Here is a 15,696-nt window from a genome sequence, read left to right as displayed (position 1 = left end):
AATATCCAAAAGGATGCTAAACTGGTGGTGTGACCCTTCCTGTTTTATCTGCAGTTTCCACTCGACACCGTTCTTTTTATTTTTAAGCAGTTATGAGGCACAGTGGCGAAAACTTAAACTGCTGCTGTGCCAGTTACTCAAGTTGTTGCTAGGTAACCAAAGAGTGAGTGAGTTGCTAGGTAACCACAGAGTGAGAGAGTTAGTGGATTCCCCAACCTTGCTTTGCTAGCTATGAGAGGTTAAGCAGCTAAAGTATTTCCTCTGCTTACATCTCCCAGAATGCTGTGCGGTTCTGGACCGGAGTTCAATGAATAGTCTATATATTGAATATTCTGTCAGATGTATTATCTATTAATACCAATTACATAATTTATTGTCCAGCCATATGTCTGCAAAATGTTGTAAATTGTCATTAATGACAACAAAGTCAATGTTTTAGATCCAAGGCGTCCACAATTTTTGTTACATGGACCAAAATCATTAACTCAAGGATTCTTGTGGGCCAAAAAAAATTTTTTTCTGTTTGTTTTTTTTTTAACTAAAACACTAAAGGTTTTATTAAGAATTTGGTCCCACTCTTCAACAACTAAGCATTAAATATTTTAATTAAACAAAAAAATAGTCTGATTTTTTGTAGGAAATGTACAGCTCTGTAAAAAAAACTAAGAGCCCACTGCACTGAACCACGTTAAAAAACCTCATGATTATTCCACCAAATATTGATTTCAGAACTTTTCCTGAGTTAAAACATTAATATTGTTGTTATTTGAGGATGAAAGCACCTGATCTTTTCCTTATTTTGGTCATTTCTCATTTTCTGCAAATAAATACAACATTTTTGCTTGGAATTTCAGAGACATGTCAGTAGTTCATAAAAACAATGTTCATTTTACTCAAACACAAGTATAAAAAGTAAAATCAGAGAAACTGATCACTTTAAGTGGTCTCTTAATTTTCTCCAGAGCTGTATTCGTGAATCATTGTAGATATAAAACCTCCCAGCAGTTTTGCATGATTTCTTCAATGAAAGAAAAGCAACCATTTTACTACTTTATTTTAGACTCAACTGAAGTAAAGTGAAAGATTTAGTATTTTCTAGGCAATAAAAACATGATTTAGGTCACTCTATTTTAAAAAGTTTGAATAGTTTTGTCCTAGTTAAATAAAAAATGTCTCCATCTTTATCAACCACCTAATGAGATAAATTTATGTCATTCATGGGCCACACAAAATCAGCTGTACTTTGGACACCCCTGTGTTAGAGTGTCCGTCACAAAGCCCCAATCACAGTCTGATAAACACTTTCCTACAATCCTGACTCACTTATTCCAGTTCTGACTGGAGGAATGGGCCAAAACCACAGCAAACTATTGTGAGAGGCTTTTGAGACGACTGTGGCAGAGTAGAAACAGTATCACTCAATTTGAATGTTTCGAGTTTGATTCCAGCTTACTCTTTCCTTCATTCCTCCTCCAAACATGGAGAAGCATCATTCAGCTTCTATGCACCACAAATCTCTAACAAACGTTGGGAAAACTGTAAGACAGCTGAAACACTGAGTTTCTTTAAATCTAGACTAAACACCCGACTGATTAGAGTTGCTATTGAACAATAATCAATGAATTAATGAATATTTTGATGTGCAACAATGGAACTTGACTAAATATAATGTTTCAATTGTTGACTTTGTGTTTTTATGATGTAAATCACTTTGAACTGCTTTGTTGCTGAAATGTGATATACAAATATGATTGATTGATTGATTGATTGATTGATTGATTGATTGATTGATTGATTGATTGATTGATTGATTGATTGATTGATTGATTGATTGAAGGCATTTAATGCCAACTTGCCTACTGATCTTTGTATCTCAATGTATAAAAGGTGTGTAACTGGGTGAAAAGGAAATGAAAACATAAGGCAGGTAATGAAACTATAAACTGCATTGAGACTGGAGATAAAAAAAAAATAAAGTGTAAAGTGTTCAATGACCTTCACTGACAGAGCAACTGAATGGCAAGGACCTACACTCTGGGATTATATATGTGCCGTGTTGTGTGTTTAATTCACCAATAAAATCAATTAACAGTTTCTCATCTGACTGATTGGTGCTAATTAACATGATGCCAATAGCCGTCGAGGGAAGTCTGACACGTCTTGTCAAACATTTGCAGTCCAAGGACAAAACCGAAGGAAATTATGTTGTGCGGATCAGAATAAAGGAACAGCCGGCTCTGCGCGCCGCTGAGACACTTCACTGTATTGCCTTGTTATTTACGCCCCCAGCAAGTGCTGAGACAGTCAAAGTAGTGGGTGTATTATTTTCTCATGAAGCATGTCTTGCTTTTCTGGAGAACGTTAATGGAAATTTCAGAGCATCAAAAATAAATTCCTGCAGATATTTGATGAAACAGACAGGGAGACTGGGTTTGGCCTGTGATCTAAATCCCTACATCCGCGTTTTGAAAGAGCGTCATTGTTGCAGGCCGATTTGAGGACATGAGGATTTGAGAGGAACGGGGAGGGTGGGCGAAGCATTAATTTTCACTGTTTCCATTTTCAATTCTCCCGAGCCATATGGGGTGGCGTCAAGCTGGCAAAGGAACAAATAACAATTTGACGCCAGAGACCAGAGCTCACAGCGACGGATAGAGTGGGGAAAAAAAGTACAATACACGGGAGAGAAAGGGAAGGGAAATGAAGGATAAGAGAGAAGTTGAGTTATTTCCAGGACTGAACATAATGTGATTAGATGCTGGCAACAGGAGAAGTGTGAAAACTGACAGAGACAGTGGCACTACCTTCAATGACAGGACATTAATCAACCCAGCTCACACCCAACACACACGCTCACGCAATGAGAAGTTTGTTTACACAACACACAACTTTTACATATCGACTGTATGTCAATCTGATAATTTTTCTATTTCAAGCCACTGTCTGATCTACTAGAAAAGAAATGAAGCATTTTTTTTAGATTGATAGTTAATTATCTCAATTTAAAAAAGTGAAGCTCCACAAAAATAATACAAAGTTAAACTTTAGAAGACAGAATGTTACATTAGAATTATGTTTATGAACTGGACAGTTTTCTTCCCTTTGTATGAATTACTGCATCAATGCGGCGTAGCATGGAGGGAATCAGCCTGTGGTTCTTCTGAGGTATAGTCGAAGCACGAGTTGCTTAAATCGCAGTTTTCAGCTCATATGGCTGGCCTGAGAGCAACATTTTTCTTTAGTTTGTAAAGTTTGCAAACACTTGGTGAAAACTGATCACATTTCTGTATATAAATATAAACTTTTTATTAGCATGTCCTAACATTTGAGTTATATGCAAAGCTACATTTTGGACATCCATTTGTTACAGGTCATATATCTGCCTGTTTTAATGTTTTAACATTAACATTTTGTACCTTTTTGCATTTCCATTTGGGTCTCAACTGTTTCTAAAAACAACCCAAACTCTTTGAGAAAAAAAAAGCAGCCAGTCAATAAATTGGGCAATAAATTTATGTTTTCTGGTGACTGGAAAATTAGTCATTTCAAAAATCTCCCAACGGAACTTGTGCCATCACCTAGTAACCACAGTCTGTCACCTAGCAACCGAAGTCGAGCTCCAGCACATTTGATCAGCTGTGATGTTACGAGGCACAGTGGTGCGAGTCATGTATATAGCCCTGATACACAGTACAAGGGCTGCGCATACAGCAGCCCTTGTACTGTATGTGCTTTACAAGGGCTGCTGGACAAATGTTTTGCTGAAAAGCATTTGTATTATGTCATTCAGTCATTGTATTCTTGTTGGTTGTGCAGGAGGCTCCACTTCTGCTTTTCTAAGAGGTGTGGTTGTATAATAGCACATCTGTTTGAAGCCATTTTCACATGCAAGTGTAAACGTGAAGTTGGAGGGCGTGGCCAGTAGCAGTTTACTTGGATTTAAAGTAACAAGACGCCCTAAAATAGGAGTTCAAAATAGGCAGAACTGAGCAGACTAAAATCTCCTTATCCAAGAATGATTTTGAGCAAAGAATGTAATGAGCATGTTTTGTATCGCCCATAGATCCATCCTAACCTGTCCGAGGAAAACTTTACCCTTTCATTCTCGTGAGAATCTCTGATTAGCATCCATAGAAAACCAAAGCAATTGCAGAACAAAAACAAAGAGATAGTAGAGTGGTGCACTCTATTTAACAGCTAATCAAAAACAGGAGGGCTGTCGATGTGCTTGGTGGACATTGGTCATTCTGCTGCAGTGCAGCTGGGCCACAGGGAAGGGGAGAGAGATGACTCTGCCTGTCAGGACCCCCATCTCAACCCCAGCAGGAGCGCCAGCCAATAATCGAAATCTCAGCCAGGAGTCACTGGGTTTCAGAGTGAGTTTGTGAGATGTGGGTAAAGGTGAATTTACAAAAAAGATACAAAACAGTGAAGTGTTGAGCAGAAATATGAGTGCAAAAAAAAAAAAAAAAAACAGTAATTGAAAGACGAAGTAAGGCAATATAAGAAGCAGATGGAGAAGAGTTTATGGGGTCTGTTTGTGCGGTCGTGAAAGTTTTCCAATGAAGCAAAAAAACAGTTTATGAGGAGCTTTTATGTGAACAGCAGGCAGCAGGGCTGATCCTAAACATTTTGCTGCTGCTGCTGCTGGGTGTGGAGACCCCTCCTGCTTCCCGTCATGATGACAGTAAGCTGCTGGCCGGCTCAGACCCCCGGTCAGCTTCGTTTCTACGCTCCCCCCGAATGACTGCGCTCAGGCTTTAAAAATTGAAAAGCCAGATTTGACACTTGGCTTTAATTCAACGACCGAGATTAGCCGCTGTGTTTATGTATTTAAAGTGAGGAAAACAACTGCTCAGCTGTCACATCTCAGACCACTAAAAAAATGTAATTACAGTACATTAAAGATAGTCTGCCAGCATTCAAATTTAAGTCATAATCCCCTGGAGACATAATGCGCATTAAGTTTAGACGGCATAAAATGTGGAACATTTAGACAGCAGTCATTAAAATGGCAATGTGACAAAAACTGTGTGCAGTTAAACTTTATATGTTGCACCATTTGGATTTTTAGATTAAGAAAACTGCCAACACTAAATGTACCAGAGTCAATGTTAGCACTGTAAACCGTCAAACAAAACCAGAAAACTTTATTAACTTTATGTTGAGATTCACTGGAATGCATGAAAAGATTAATTATCCTGAAGGTTTTGGATCAAAATCTAATCATCTGGAACTGCATCCAAACATAGTAACCCCACAGCATCATGCTCCCACCACCATTTTTAACACTGCATCATGTTCTGTTTTGGTGATCCTCCAATTTTAGCCCCATGTTTAACAGATTTCTCCATATTTTAACATTCTTTAGCCTGGCCTGGGTATTTTCTTTGCAACAAGTATGTTTTGCAACCCTCTTTCTTTCTTAATCCAGATATGTGGAGAACACAGGAGATTGCTGCTGCATGTAAAACCTGTGCTTACAAGAAATTCCTGCAACTTGTTCACGGTTGCCATTCAGCTCTCGACACCCTTCCGTTTCGTTCATTTTGCAAAAACATGCACAATTATACAACCGTGCATCTTTGAAAAGCCGAAGTAGAGCCTCCTGCACAACCAACAAGAATGCAGCAAGTGGTTTCTGGATTATAAGTCAACAACAAAACAATTGTCTTTTCCAGCCGCCATTGTATATTTCATACAGTGGTAAAACCAGCTGACCAAACGAGGCTGGAGAACAGCTTGGGTTGCTAGGTAACGGGCAGTGAATGTCAATTGTGACTCAACAATCGGGAGGTTTTTGAGAAGGCTTATTTTCCAGACACCAATAGAGACCCAGCTGTTTTTATTGGTGCTAGGTGATTTTATTAAGCGCTTGCTCTGCTTTTAGAAGCAGGTCGAAGGATAAAAATGTGCAAAATGTTAATTTTGTATAATAGGTTCCCTTTAAGCACCACAACCGTCCGTGAATGCAACAAATCTATGAATACCCCTAAAAAAATATAACTGACTATTTTAATAAGTTCAAACACCAAATATACCTTATTATGCATCAGATCGCACAGTGGAAACCATCTTAGCACTATAGCAGAAGCTAACATCCATGGTCTTCCTTATTTCTGCCAGAGGATACAGCCAATCAAGGACATTAAATGTAGCTCCTGGACTGACTGCATTGAAAACACCAGACAATAGCATGTCAAGTATTTCAGTTTTCAAAGGTGCATTTTACATTTGTTCAACAAAATAAATCCACAGTCGGCTTAATCTGTCAACATAGAACTGCAAATAGGAGGTGCAGTTGTTGATACTCTTCTCCTGGCTGATACTTTTGTTCAAATGCATTTTGACCTCACATTTAAGAAAGCAGCAAGGCTCAGAAAAATCCTACCAGGACAATCAAACATAATTTTAGGTTGATCTGATCCAGGTGAGAATGATATACAGCTCGGTAAAACCTAAGAGCCCACTGCACTGAACCCCGTTGAAAACCTCATGGTTATTCCATCAAATATTGATTTCTGAACTCTTCCTGAGTTAAAACATTAGTGTTGTTGTTTCTAAATGAATATGAACTTGTTTTTTGGCATTATTTGAGGTCTGAAAGCTCTGCATCTTTTCATTATTTTGACCATTTCTCATTTTCTGCAAATACATAAAGAATTTGTGCTTGGAATATCAGAGACATGCTGCCAGTAGTTCATAGAATAAAAGAACAATGTTCATTTTACTCAAACATATACCTATAAATAGTAAAATCAGAGAAACTGATCATTTTAAGAGGTCTCTTAATTTTTCCAGAGCTGTAGAAGCTGATGTATTTGTGTTTAGCAATATAAACCTATGAAAAGCATATGTGCTTGGCAATAATACCATATTTGCTCTGCATTTCAAACGAGACATGTGAGCAAACACCAACTGTGTCAGCTGTTGACTTGCCTCTGCTGAAGATTAATGCTGCTTCTTTACGTTTCTGAAGTGGGAGAGCAGAAATTGTATTTTTAATGGCCTCATAATGGAAAATCTCACAAGGGTGATACAGGACCAAAGGCCAGCTGCTCTGAATGCAGTGTGTGCGTTCAAAAGATGGATTGAGGAGGAAGAGGTGTTCATTTGTGAAGGTCGACCCGACTGAAAGCCCCAATCCATTTGGGAATGAGGTGAATGCGCAATTCTTCCCCGCAATCCCGCCCAGCCGTTCTGCTGGATTTCACGGTGGCCGCCCTCCACGCGGAGGCCGCATTTCACACTTCCAGCCGTCGCCATGGAGACGACACAAAGACATCTGTTGGCGGATGTTGCACGTAACTTTTCTGCTCTGTGTCCAAGTTAAGGTCAAGAGTTGGCACACTTCAAATAAGAGAAAAAAAGAAGAAAAAAAAACCCAACGTGCTGCGGAAAAAAAACCAGCCTGCCAACGCATGATGCCTCCTCGACGTGTGTGGGTTTGAGTGACCCGACCCCCGCTTGTTTGCACCTCCTCTTACCTGATGGATGATCTCAGACACCGGCAGCTGGTCCACGTACGAGTACATCTCTTCACGCGCCTCTCCATTCGCAGGGCTGCGAGAGAGAGAACGCCGTCAGCATTTATGCAAAAAAGAAGGTAAGAAGGAAGAAAAAGTGAAAACAAACAGGAGTTCTGATTACTGCCTTTACATGCAATCAGATTCCCCCCAGCACAAATCAACTTCACAATCCATGTATAATCAGAATGCATCTACAGCAGCAGCCAGTCAGCCCTGGAAGCGAAAACAATGATAAATCATCAATGAAATCAGAAAAAAATAAGGAGTTTTGTGGCACAGCACAACAACCTATACAGCAACATGCTCGATATGTTTTTAATTTAGCTTAAAAGTGCTGGAGAAGCACTTAGCTTCTAAACGCCACTGATGTTCACACAGAGAACTTACAAAAAAAGACTGATCCAGAATCCAAAAGACAGCAGCTTCAGAAATAACTACAGTAGCCTTCCAAAGTTTAAAATCTCCACCTGTGTATTTTTGCTTATTTTAATTGTACGAAGTCCTTTAAATGTCCTGTGAGTAAATATATTTGCAATTTTCTCCACAACAACTGAACTGGAACTTTCAGCAGTTATTTACAATTTTCTGTCTATTAAAGATTAAACTAAAGTAAAACATGCTCTCTGCAATGGCGGGAGTGAAATTACCGTAATAACCCAACATTGGCTGTAACGCGCAACGTCTCCCCTTTCAGAAACCAATGGAATTTTTCAGGTAGCGCAAAGGAGCGCAGTTACGGTACCGCAAAGCTGGCTTGTAAAAATGTGTCATTAGTGACACCTTTGTGCCTATAAGGGTTAAATTAGCTTTCTTCATCAAATTCACTAATGCAAGTGTTGTTTATTTGATGCATCACTGCCTGAAAATTTTCTGCCCAGCATGCTGTCCGTGTATAGACTTCAATAAAAAAAAAAGTTTCAGGTGAGACGGTAACTGAAGAGGAGTCCGATGAACTAGAAACTAAAAACGTGTTGTAAAACTATTGCAAGGACTTCCGGTTTGCCATGCGGACAGGTTAGACGTAGCAACGGACTGCTCCGGAAAAATCCAGACTTTTAACTAAATTCACCCCACAGAAAACTAATTCTACGCCGCCTATCAATACAAAAAACATTCTTGGCAAGTATTTTTGATTATTTGCGCACTAGAGATGGCCTGTAAGAGCGCGAAAGGAAGCAAGAAGGAGGACGCTAGCTTAACGCTAGAGGCTATCACCGCGCTTTTTCAGCAGCATGGTGAGGATCTGAAATCTGAGTTCAGGTCTTCTGTCAACATGCTGAGCTCCAAGCTAGACCAGGTGCGGCAGGCCCTGGAGGAACAGGCAGAGCGTATCTCTTCCTTGGAGCTCGCAACAGAGGATCTGGGCCAGCGAGTGGCTAGCCTCGAAGACTCATGTGCTGCTCTCCGTGAGGACAACGTTAAGCTAAAAAGTAAAGTGACTGACCTAGAGAGCCGCAGCAGACGGCAGAATATTCGCACCCTCGGTCTGCCCGAAGACACTGAAAGTGGGCGCCCTACTCAGTTTTTTTCCAACCTCCTCTGTGAGCTATTTGGGAAAGAGGTGCTCCCATCTCCACCAGAGCTCGATAGAGCGCACCGTTCTCTGGCAGCCAAACGGCCCGCAGGACGTCCTCCCCGCCCGGTGATCCTTCGCCTGCATCGATACCTGACTAAAGATCTCATCATTCGGGAAGCCAGGAAGAGAGGAAAGCTCGACTACAAAGGTGCGTCTCTTCGTATTGTGGAGGACTACAGTCCAGACGTCCTGGCCCAGCGCGTAGAGTATAAGGACATCATGGCGGAGCTCTACAAACGGGGCTTGAAGCCGGCTCTTCTCTTCCCAGCCCGTCTCCGCATTACGCAATCCAGCGGTGCCAAAAATTTTTTAGGTTCTGTGGAAGAGGCTCAACAGTTCATCAAGAGGCTTCCAAAACCACAAGAAGACCAATAAAGGAGCAACGTTTTGCCGAGGGCTTTCTTCAGAAACACAGGCAGGCTGCTTTCCCTCAGGACGCAGTAGGTACTGTAAAAATAGACTTGTCATATTGCCGTATTTCCAATGGACTTTTTCTGGCCATCCTTTTGGCTGGTATTGGACTTAATGAATGGAAGGGTAGCTCTGTCATTCCATTTCTTGTGGTTGCCTCAATTTGTATTGCAATACTACTTTCCTATGGTGTTTACGACAACCAGTAAACTATGTCTCAAAATCTATATCAATGTGGGGGGGTCTATACCTACTTCATACCCACTAGGAGCAGTGGTTAGTTTGCTATAGAAAGTTCAGTTTTTTTTATTCCAAGGTTATTGGTTACTGGAAGATTGGATCTCTAAGAATGTTAATTTTGAAGAGCTTGCTGCTACATTGTTATTTTTTGTTTAGCAGCTGTTTATGTTTGGGGGAGGTTTTGGGGGGGAGGCTAAGGTCACTGCCAGGGGTCCTGCAAGGTACTGCAACCTCTCTTCACCTCTTTTGTTCCAATCTCTGCCTGCCATACTGCTATCGTACTTATCAAAGTAGGACAACATGTACACTCTGAAATCGTATGAGTCAGTATTTAAATTTTTTAAGTTGGAATGTCAAAGGTTTAAACCACCCAGTGAAGAGAAGGAAGGTTTTTTCCCATATTAAACGATTTAATACAGATGTGGTGTTTCTGCAGGAGACTCACATCAGGACCTTGGACGGGGGTCGTCTCCTGGCTTGCTGGAAGGGACAATGTTTTCACTCCTATTTTCAGGTTAAGGCACGAGGGGTTTCTATACTGATCAGCCAGAATACTCCGTTTGAGGCCGATAATGTGGTGGCTGATAAACATGGCAGGTTTATTATTGTAAGTGGGAAACTGCACGGCACTCTGGTCGCCCTGGTCAATGTTTATGCTCCTAATACAGATGATGAGAATTTTTTTAAACAACTATTCTCTTTCCTACCTGACCTCAATAAATACTCACTGGTCCTGGGGGGTGATTTCAACTGTTGGTTGGACCCAGCTTTGGACCGCTCATCCCTTAAAAGTAATGCCATAAGCAAATCCGCATCAGTCATCCAAACCTTTTTATCTGAGTACGGGCTGTGTGATGTGTGGCGTACTTTAAATCCTGACAAGAGGGAGTACTCATACTTTTCACATGTACACAAAACTTACTCAAGAATTGATTATTTTATTACAGATTCTAAATGGCTGCAGCAGATCCGTTCCTGTGACTATCATAGCATAGTTATCTCAGACCACGCCCCACTCACTTTGTCCCTGTCCCTCCCTCACCTCCCCCTAAGAACTGGATCATGGCGTTTCAATTCAACCCTACTGTCTGATGAAAACTTTGTAAAGTTTATTCAGGATGAGATACGTTTCTTTTTCGCCACTAACTCCTCCCATGAGATCTCCAGCCTTGTGGTGTGGGATACTTTTAAGGCCTACATTAGAGGCCAGATTATAGCCTACTCAGCCAAAATTAAAAAACAGTCCACCTATGAACAGAACAACCTAATTCAACAAATCAAAGAGGTTGATATAAAATATGCTCTGAATCAGTGTCCTGAACTGTTCAAAAGGCGCGTTGAACTTAAAACAAGGCTTGACCTCTTGACAACACACTCAGCTGAACGCCTGCTCTTACACAACAAATCCAAATTTTATGTGCATGGCGACAAACCCGATAAACTATTAGCGACCATGCTCAAGGGCTCTAGGGCAAGGCAAAATATCTCTAGAATTCGAAAACAAGATGGCAGTATAGTCACAGATCACGGTCAGATTAATGATGCATTCAGGGACTTCTACGAGGAGCTCTACAGCTCACAATCACAGACCAATTCCAACATGACTGTTGATTTCTTGGCTAAACTTCACATCCCTGTAATTTCACCAGAACTCAAGAACAGGTTAGATGAACCCATCTCCCAGGCAGAAGTCTCCCTAGCAATAGCCTCAATGCAGTCTGGCAAATGCCCAGGACCGGATGGTCTCCCCTCAGAATTTTTCAAACAATTCTCAGACTTACTCTCTGTGGAGCTCAGCTCCACCCTTACTGACTGTTTTAAACAAGAGTCCCTCCCTCAGTCATTTTATGAGGCTTGCATCACTCTTATTTCAAAAAAGGGCAAAGATCCAGTGGAATGCACCTCATACAGACCTATCTCTCTCCTAAATACAGATGTCAAAATCTTAGCCAAAATTCTTGCCCGTAGACTTGAAACTGTTTTACCATCGGTTATTTCAAAAGACCAAACAGGCTTCATTAAAGGACGGCACTCATATTTCAATGTTAGAAGGTTGCTTAATATCATTTATTCCAGCGCCTCAGATTCAGATGAGTGTGTTGTCTCTCTGGACGCTGAAAAAGCCTTTGACCGGGTTGAGTTTGACTATCTCTTTGCGGTCCTTAGTAGATTTGGCTTTGGAGGAAACTTCATTTCATGGATTAAACTATTATACCAGCAACCGTCTGCCACAGTTCGTACCAATTTTCAGACCTCAAAACCTTTTAAATTACAAAGAGGCACCCGTCAGGGCTGTCCTCTTAGTCCCCTGCTTTTTGATCTGGCCATAGAGCCCCTCGCCATTGCACTTAAAACCAGTAAAGTGATTTCCGGCATTTGGAGGAATGATATGGAACATAAAGTGTCGCTTTATGCAGATGACCTTCTACTTTTTGTTTCCAAACCATCAACCTCATTGCCTTTTGCTCTTGACATATTTAGCCAATTTGGTCAGATTTCTGGGTATAAGCTGAACCTCACCAAAAGTGAGCTTCTCCCAATAGGTAATAAAGCCAATATGTCAGATTTAGCCAATCTGCCGTTCAGAATTGAAAGACAAAAATTCACATACCTTGGTGTTGCAGTGACAAAAAAACATAAAAACCTGTTCAAAGAGAACCTGATTCAACTGTTGAACCAAGTGAAGGGATCCCTCACAAAGTGGACGCCCTTTTCCATGTCCCTTGTGGGACGTATCAACTCAATTAAAATGAATATACTGCCCAAATTTTTATACCTCTTTCAGGCATTACCTATTTTTATTCCTAATACTTTTTTTAATGAGCTAGACTCGACTCTCTCGTCTTTTATTTGGCAGGGTAAACGCCCAAGGCTTAATAAATTACAACTCCAAAAACCTAAACAGCAGGGGGGGTTTGCCTCCCCCAATTTCCGGTTTTATTATTGGGCCGCCAACCTTAGATGCTCAGTGTTTTGGTATTTCTACTACAACCTGGGTGACTGTCCTGACTGGGTGGCTATGGAGCTGCGCAGTGGTAACAATATATCCATTCCTGCCTTGCTCTGTTCCCCACTTTCACTCTCTTCAGTTAGCGCTATTTCAAACCCTGTAGTGAAACACTCACTGAAAATATGGGGCCAATTTAGGAAATACTTTAAACTTCATGACTTTTCCCTCTTAAGTCCAATTGCACTTAACCACTTTTTCAAACCATCTGTTCAGGATGGGGTGTTCCTAGAGTGGCACCGGAGGGGGCTTACTTATTTTAAGGACCTTTTTTTAGAGAAGAATTTGGCATCCTTTGAGGAACTTAGCACTAAATATGGTTTACCTAAATCCCATTTTTTTAGATATTTGCAAACCAGAAACTTTATTCAGTCTCACCTATCAGGCTCAGTTTCTCTGCCAGAGTTTACACTATTGGAAACCATCCTATTATTGAACCCGACTCGTAAAGGGCTGGTTTCTTGGCTTTATGATAAAATGTTGAGTATGAAAGAGACCTCCTCACCTGAACTTAAAACTTCATGGGAAGAAGATTTGAATATATCTATACCAGATGAGACATGGGACTCTATACTTAAACTGGTGAATACAACGTCTCTGTGTGCGCGCCATTGTCTCATTCAGTTCAAAATAGTACATAGAGCCCATCTCTCCAAAAGCAAACTGTCTCGTTTCTATCCAGAAGTCACCCCATACTGCGACAAATGCAAAACTGCTGTAGCCACACTAGTTCATATGTACTGGTCCTGCCCCGCTCTTGGTCAGTTCTGGACAGATGTTTTTCGTACGATGTCAGGGTTGGCCGGGGTGGTGGTAACACCTGGCCCCCTCTTGGCTCTCTTTGGGTTCAGTGGTGGGGGGTTGCCTTTGTCGGCCTCTAGGCGGCGGGCCCTGGCATTTTGCTCACTGATAGCGAGGCGCACAGTTCTGACCAGGTGGAAGGGTGCTGCCCCTCCAACTCATAAACAGTGGCTATGTGACCTTATGTCGTGTTTAAAACTGGAAAGGATTAGATATTCTCTTCAACACGCAACTGGTAAATTTGAAAAAACATGGGGACCCTTTCTTGACTCATTTCAAAACATACAATAAGGCTCCAGATTAATTAAGTTAATTAATTTTATTAAAATGTGTTCCGTTTCTGTCAGAGATAGGAATGTAGTGGGTGGACCCACTAGGCAGTGACCTGGGTGGGCTAAATGGGATTACTTTGGAGGGATTATTTTCTCTGTGTGTATTATTTTATGTATGTGTTAGATACACTTCTTTGTACTCACAAACTGTATGTACTAAAGGAAAAAAAACTCAATAAAAAAAGACAGTGATTAAAAACTATTGCAACAAAAGTTAGCAGTACTACGAACTTATCTCACAAATTCAGACTTGTATGGTTTATGGATGACCGTATAAGAAGAGATGCACAGGTTTGTGTTTTTGGCACAGAATCTCTGGAAACACATGAACCTTTTGCCTAGATGAGACTTATTTAGGGGAGTTAACAGCACCATTTAATAACAGCATCATTTCCTTTGTTACCACTTTGTGTGATGTGTGTTTAAAATCAGGCACACAAAAAGCATTGGTTATTTAAATGGTTTTGAGGTGTTCTAATACCTGTGATAAAACTGTTGTTTACAGGTGTGTTGCAGACATTACCTGAACTGGGCACTTTCTGTGGTTTATTGTTCAAAATTCCCAGCATTTGTAAATAGTTTAGAGAAGCTCCGACACCTGTGGCTTGTTCTGTGTCAGTCGGTTTTAAAGTCACTATTTAAACTTTTCTTTTTGTAATCTGGACTCATTAGATTTTTTAATTTTATCAATTTAGTTTCAAATGTTTTATTTTTCCTCATGGTTTCTTTCTTCGTGTATGATTTTTATTTTTTGCTTTTATGGTCTTGTTTATTAAACGTCTAGTGTTGACCACAGAAAAAGACAGTGATAGTAATTTAATTAGTGAAAACATCCGTGCGGTCACAATAAAATATTAAAATTTATTCTGGTTTTGTACTCAAATAAAAAAACCCAGGAATTGTTCAATTGAATAGAGTACAACACTGCCATTTTATGTTATGTAGTTTAAAATAGCTAAAAATATTGCCAATATATACTGTGTATGATATAGCAAAAAAAAAAGATTATATATATATATATATATAGGATATTAGATGTTCCTCATGTTGCCCTACTTGTAAGATTAAAATGCTAGCTTTACTTTTTTTTTTTTTTTAATAAATTAAAACTGAAACTAATTTTCCCCTTTGCTCAGTGGTTAAAAGGTTGGATATTCAACTTAAAAGTAGGATTTTCAACATGCAGGCAAAAGTCCTTCAGTTTATAATGTGAAGAAAATTAAACTAAAATAATTAATGGATTATTAATCCTTCCCCACTGTCTCCCTATGAAGACAATTTAGGGTGAGTTTTATCTTGAAGAAGTTTGTCGCAGGGAGCCAAATTTACTGATTAGCGCAGGCGATAAGTGATGCTAATGACATGGCATTGCATGATTAAAATTGCTCTCATGCAGCTTAAGCTTCTATCTTTATCTGTTATAAAGAGCCGCAGTTCTCATCCCCTTCACAGGATTAAAATACAGTAGAAGCTAATAATAAACTTTAATTAAGCAGCAAATTGCACAGTATTTAAAGCAAACATGTCCCATAACCATCCTCATATGTAGGGACATTTATAATCCGCATGGGTTGTCAAAAGTGAGGCCCCAGGGCTATTTGTGGCCGTTGGAGTGATTTTGTGCGGCCCCCCAACTGCAAATCAAGAATGATACAAATTTGGCCAGATGCAAACTTTTTATGTCATCTACAACAAAGTATTTGTCTCTTTTATAATAAGCAGAGCCACGTCTATGTAGCAACTTTTAGTGAAAAGTCGACTTTGCTGCACCTAAGTTAGCTTTTATCTAATCTATTGAAT

At 40.1% G+C, this 15,696-nt stretch overlaps 1 protein-coding gene across 2 annotated transcripts in view; it reads right to left on the bottom strand.

Annotated features, from left to right (window-relative positions):
• pigk (phosphatidylinositol glycan anchor biosynthesis class K) overlaps positions 1–15,696 on the bottom strand; it is a 92,583-nt gene that overhangs the window by 55,812 nt on the left and 21,075 nt on the right. For both annotated transcript variants that reach the window (XM_023336185.1, XM_023336184.1), the window contains exon 10: positions 7,488–7,563. In XM_023336185.1, coding sequence (XP_023191953.1) covers positions 7,488–7,563 — 76 coding nt within the window. The remainder of the gene's footprint in view (positions 1–7,487; positions 7,564–15,696) is intronic.

The sequence above is a fragment of the Xiphophorus maculatus genome, chromosome 6 (genome assembly GCF_002775205.1).
Source record: "Xiphophorus maculatus strain JP 163 A chromosome 6, X_maculatus-5.0-male, whole genome shotgun sequence".
NCBI lineage: Eukaryota > Metazoa > Chordata > Actinopteri > Cyprinodontiformes > Poeciliidae > Xiphophorus > Xiphophorus maculatus.
Note: the sequence above shows the minus strand (reverse complement) of the source record. Positions and strands in the feature narration are given on the sequence as shown.